Source organism: Talpa europaea (assembly GCF_964194135.1).
Source record: "Talpa europaea genome assembly, chromosome: 16".
In the NCBI taxonomy this organism is placed as follows: Eukaryota; Metazoa; Chordata; class Mammalia; order Eulipotyphla; family Talpidae; genus Talpa; species Talpa europaea.
The window spans coordinates 12,611,724-12,617,645 of record NC_140084.1 but is presented as its reverse complement, the minus strand read 5'-3'; the positions used below and the strand labels follow the sequence as shown (position 1 = coordinate 12,617,645).

General features: G+C 54.2%; 1 protein-coding gene across 1 annotated transcript; it reads left to right on the top strand.

Annotated features, from left to right (window-relative positions):
* Window positions 1-1,687: 1,687 nt before the first annotated feature.
* LOC311185816 (chymotrypsinogen B-like) lies at window positions 1,688-5,675 on the top strand (the record flags this gene model as incomplete). Its single annotated transcript, XM_084256634.1, has 7 exons — window positions 1,688-1,739; window positions 3,336-3,439; window positions 3,551-3,630; window positions 3,709-3,787; window positions 3,986-4,166; window positions 4,982-5,115; window positions 5,514-5,675. 7 exons carry the CDS (start codon window positions 1,688-1,690, stop codon window positions 5,673-5,675), a joined length of 792 nt encoding a protein of 263 aa, XP_084112760.1.
* Between the last annotated feature and the right edge of the window lie 247 nt (window positions 5,676-5,922).

The following is a 5,922-nucleotide window of genomic DNA, read 5'->3' as shown; positions in this document are numbered from 1 at the left end:
CAGGAGTCTCTGAGCCAGCTCTGGAAACAGCTGTCAGGTAGGACAAGGGGTCCTGCCATGGAACATTCTGGAAGGCAGGGCAGTGTTAGCTTAGGATTTAGGTTATTACTGGGAATTTACCTATTTGTTGCCAATCCCAAATCCCACATCCCTATGCACAAAAGTTTGAGGTGTTTTTGTGTCTGACCCTGGAATGTCGCCCCTGGCCAGGGCTGTTTTTTGATTACTTTTAGGGCCTCTTGGTACCAGGCACCCTTCATGTCCTGATCCGGGGGGCCTTGGGGTTTCTGGACCTTTCATGTTATCCCAACAGTTAACTTCAAATGAAGTCTCCATGGTAGTTAGATTAAGAGCTTGTAGCTAATACAAGCGTAATTGCCAACCAAATCCTGTCACCTGTTTCTGGTAGTTCAAATCAGTGGTGTTTATTATTACTAGGACCGTTACTGAATGGAAAAGTAATACAACTGATTCGTGACGAAGCAAGGCATATAAAGGTGGTTCTCCAATCCTCACAGAGACTGGACCACAGACCACATAACAAAGTCTGTGGATCACCACTTTACAGGTTAGTCAGCAAGTTGAGAGTATGCTAATGAGTAATAAATGAAAAGTAATAATTGAAAATTTTTCTCCTTGGTAGAGCAGGGAAAATGGAATTTAAACAATTGACCACCACTTTGCACACATGAAATTGACCAAAAAAAAAAAAAAAAAAAAAGCTGGTCCTCATATATGAAGGGAAATGTAACTTCTAGTTGGCATATGTAAAAATGGTTAAATAAATAATTAAAAAAACACTCTGGAGACCATGGAAAGGTGCATGACCCTGCAGAATGTTCCAATAGAAAATAAAGAATTGAAAAAAGACATAATCTTACTGGGATGCAGTCTTTGTGGCGGCAGCAATTCATCGTGAAGACACCAGCAGACACGCAGGGGGAGTCTGGACAGGCTGATCCTGTGGCCCCACCTAGGGCAGGAGCCTCTGGGCTCACCCTCCTCCTGGCCTTCCTGTGCTCGCCTCCGTGCTCCTGACATCAGCCCTGAGCTTTCTGGGTCCTCAGTGGCCATTTATGGTGAGTTTTTAGCCTCATTTGAAAATAAGAATTTTTATAACTACAGGTCATAAATGGTGAATTCTCAAGGAGAGGGCATTGGGCTAAGCCAGTGAGATACTGTCTTGCCCTCGTGTGCTCCAGGGCTGCGAGTCTGGGCTGGTTCCAAGGCCCATTCCTAAGGGAGCTGAGCCTTGTGTGTTTCACTTGCCTCAGGGGGTTGCCCTGAGCAGGGACAGAAGCAAAATGAAGTCCTAGGCGCTGGGTGTGCATGATGTTGAGTCCTGGGTGCTGAGCTCTGGGTGCCCCTGAACACCTGAGTGAGGCTCCCTGTAGATGAGTCTTTGATGTGCACCTGCTGTCCCCAAGATGGGCCCAGGGCCTCCGGGGCCCACAGCTGGGTGCGTTCCCCTGGGGGTTGCCGAGGCTGATGGGTGACAGTGAGCCAGACAGTTGCCCTTTCCCCTGGTGCTGGGTGACCTGGGCTGAGCCAGTCCAGGACAGGTTTGACCATGGGGAGGGTGGACCTTATGTCAGGCAAGGCCCAGAGGGCCTGGGTGGGACTAACTCTTCCAGGGGATGTAAAAGGGGCCAGAGTAGGCAGCCCCACCCTCTCTGACTGCAGCACCATGGGATTGTTCTGGCTTCTCTTCTGCTTCACCCTCATCGGGGCCTCCCCTGGTAAGTATTATGGTCTGATGGAACTGCCTGGACTGGGAGGAGTCTGGGAAAGAGGACTCTGAGCCCCCAGTGGCCCCACATCCCTCTCTCTCTGGAGCACTGAGGAGTTCTGTTGGGGTGAGCCCTGTGGTTCAGACAAGAGGTACTTTGAGCCCCTCTCCAGGCCCCTTGACCCTGACTTAGCCAGAAGAGAAGGGCCCTTCTGGGCTTTCTGAGACCTCACAGCAGTGCCATGGGTGTAACAGGACCTCAGAGGATGGAGCCCAGGAAGTGGCTCAGGTTTGGTCCAGAGGGTCAGTAAGGGGGTGGCCACTAGACATCCTAAGGCCTCCTCTCTGGACTTTATTTAGTGCTGGGCTGCTGGGCCCTCAGTAAATGGTTGTTTACAAAACAAACGAGCAGAATTAGCACCATGGCCTGTACTGTGCTCGGGAGTTTGAAATGTTACCTTTGCCATTTTTGCTTTAGGGATTCTCTGACACCCACACTGGGCTCAGCAGCTCCCTATTCCCTTCCCTTGCCTCAGAATAAGGCTCAGAGCCCCTGCCTGTCACTTCTGTGCAGCTTCACACACTCACTCCGTGTTTATAACCAGAACCAGGGCTCAGTGGGGGAAGCTCCTCCCTGTATTTCCTGCCCGTCCCTGTCACACTTGCTGTCCCCACTCCAGTGAGATTTCAGGCTCCATCAGCACAGGGGACCCGGCCCCCCACTCCATTACTATGAAGCCTCTGCAGGGTGAGCCCCTCACAGCTCCTGCTGGTGGTTTTTCTGTTCTGATAAGAAAAGATGAGGAGACGACATGTTTGGAGACACCAGCCTGAGGGAGTGGCTGGGCCATGTCCCTGTCCCCAGGGACAGGGGCAGGTGCTGCCTGGAGCAAGGCCTGGGGGACCCTGGGGTCTACTGGTTTGTGGGAGGGACTTGCCCTGCCCCCCTTTCTTCCGTGGCCAAGTTCTCACACCCCTGGGAACTTCTGACGATCCTGTGTCCTGATCAGGCAAATGTGTCTGCACATATCAAGGACCCTGTATGGCCGTCATTTCTGGACAAACTCATACTCTTTTTTCTGTTTCCTCGACATAGCTTTACGGTTGGGAGTGAAATCCTTCTTTCTAAATAATTAATGATGTCAGAGACGAAGGGTTTAGAATGTCTGGTAGCGTCTAGCCCTGGAAATGAGTTCATGTGACTTCCCTAAGCAAGTGTCCGAGGGCCCATGACTGGAGTTCTCTGTCTTCATTTCTCCACCTCTGGCCCACAGCCGTCTCCTGGGGAGCACTGACTGAGGGCAGCGTATCTGGGGAAAGTGAGCCTGGGAGAGTCAGAGGGGACTGAGGTCTCAGCAGGGAGGTGGGGAACAGGGACAGTTGGTTTCTGCTCCTCTGGGCAGGGAGACCCGGATGGAGCCGCCTGTCCCTCTGCATCCCTGGGAGCGTGACTGGGCCAGCAGGCAGGGGTGTGTGTCTTCCACTCTGGATGCAGGGGTGTCAGGAAGGGGGAGTGTGGGCGTGGTGCTGTGCTGGCTGAGGGTCAACCAGGTTTCTGCAGACTGACTAGACCTCCACCCTCTCACCCTCCCGCTGTCACCCCCAGGCTCTGCGGCCTCTGCCAGTGAACCGGAGCTGAGCATTGTACCCAGGATCATCAATGGCACAGACACCACCCCTGGATCCTCGCCCTGGCATGTGATTCTGATGGTGAGGGGAGTCTGCTCCTGAGTATGGTCATTCCTTTCCCCCGAGATGGTGGGGCCGCAACTCCACGGGTGTGACTGGTTCCTGTCACTTTTACCGATCTTCTCTCTACAGACTGCCACTAGTGTCCAGTTATGTTGGGGCTCCCTGGTCAACGAGAACTGGGTGATCACCGCTGCCCACTGCAACATTACGTGAGGCTCAGGAAGGGTCCTAGGGACAAAGGAGGGGCGTGGTCTCCTCCTTAATCCTTACCCACCTGCTCCCTCTAGGACATCTGACTTGGTTGTGGTTGGGATGTATGACAGACCCTCAGGTAGGAATGACATCCAGATCCTGAAGATTGCTCAGGTAAGCCAGACCCTGCTGGACCTGCCCTGGAGGCTCTGATCAGGCTTTGGGGGGCAGGATGAGAGGAAGAGACCTTTAGGTGCAGAGACAGAAGCTCGCAAATTGGTCTTACTTCTTTATTTGTTCTCCTAATATTTATCTCCTGACGGGGTCACCGCGATTCATTTCTCTCATGTTCACCTGCTGGTTCTCACTCAGGTTTTTATATACCCCCATGTGTACTGGAGTGTTGTTGACAACGACGTCGCTCTGCTGAAGCTGGAAAGCCCTGCCCGCTTCTCCACCACAGTGTCCCCTGCATCCCTGCCCACAGCTTCCGACCGCTTCCGCCCTGGGCGCCAATGCTTCACCCTGGGCTTTGCGCCAAGGCACCCTAATGGTGAGTGACTGGACTTGGCACTCAGGACATGGTCTAGTGTCCGGCAACTGAAGAGTGGGAAGGACCCATAGGGCTCAGCTTTGGCTTTGTCCAAATGTGAGCAGGGCCATGAATGTGGCAGCTCCTTGACTGCACCCTCTTAGTGAAAACCTAGCAAATGTGCCTGGACACGGGGTCCATGTCTCCTCATACTATGAGTTTCTGCAGACACAGCTGTGCACCATGCCTGGTGCCCTCCATGCCTAAGGTTTTTACTTCCAGCTCCTATTAAATTTTCCTGAGTGTCAGGTCCAGGGCACATTGGGCCTCTGAGTCTCCAGCCCAGGTATCCTCCCTGGGGCTGGCCCTGCCTGATGGTCTCCTCCAGAGTCCTGAGTCCTTCTGCCCAGGCCAGGGCTACCCAGCTGGTCCTTCCCCAGAATAGCAATCCCAGAAAGAATATGCAGGGGAGGGAACCCTCCATCACCACACGAGAGGGGTCTCCAGTCAGAGGGATGTCAGCCCCTTCCCTGGGGAGGAAGACTCTGCGCCTGTGTCCCCCACCTGGGCTCATAGGACTCAGGCCACACCAGGCTGGGCAGGGAGGGCTTGTTTCATCAACTGTGCTGGATCAAAGTGAGCCCAGGATGGGGTAGAATCACATGGACTGTGGCCCTTTTGTGATTTGAAGATCTCATGGGGTAGAGTCTCTTGTCCTATATCCTGATGCTTGTAAGGAAGGTGGGGACTCAGGAAGGCTGTATCGTGGCCTGTGCCCTCAGCATGGGCTGGGAGTAATAAGGAACTGATTCTCCTTGTCCCCTCTCTCTGTGCAGCCAGCAATCAAGCCAAGATTCTGCAACAGGCTATGATGTCCCTCCTCACCAACACCGAGTGCAGGAAGCACTGGGGCAGAATAATCACTGATGCCAAGATCTGTGCCAGGGGCAAAAGTGTTTCCTGCTTGGAAGTACGTGTGGCTCTAACCATCCCCTTCACCTCTGTCCCTAGTCAGGCTGCAGGAACTATTCTTGGCCCAGATCCCACTGCCCCGTGGCTTGATTCCTGCCCTGGCAGCCAGGACCAGCACTCACAGAGGCCAGCTGAGGACTTGCTCCTCCAGGCATGGGGTGCTCCGTGTGGAGTTACTCTCACGGCCTCATCCTGGGCTACAGCTCTCCAGCTGATCTCTAACCCACAGTCCTGCTCCCCTGTCCACACCCCAGCAGGAGGCAGAGCTGGGCTGCCATTGGAAGTGGCCCTTCTGAGCTGAATACGGAGCCCATTGGCCCCAGGGCTGGGTCAGGTCAGGTAACCAGATTTGTTGCACACGTATCCGTACTGCAATGTGTCTCTTTCCCTCCACAGGTCGACTCTGGAGGACCCTTGGTCTGCAGGAAGAAGAAAGTCTGGACCCTGGTCGGTGTCATTTCATTTATGAGTGAAACCTGCCCCACCCAGAGACCTCTGGTGTTCACCAGGGTCACTAAAATCGTACCGTGGATTCAGGAGACCATGGCCAACAACTGAGCCCTGATCCTCGCATTCCTTTGTTCTTTACCCCCAATAAAAGCCTCTGCCCAGAAGCCCTGACTGCTTGTGTGTCTGTGACCTGGGGGAGGTGGCTGCAGTGTCCCTGGCACCCACCAGGGGGCGGCGTGACCCTCCCTTTCCAGGCTGCAGAGCCCCAGCAGCCCCTGTTGCTCAGGGAGCTGAGGCCTTTGGGTCTGGGCCTCCCTGCTCAGGAGGCCACTGGGGTGGAGTCCAGGACCACCTG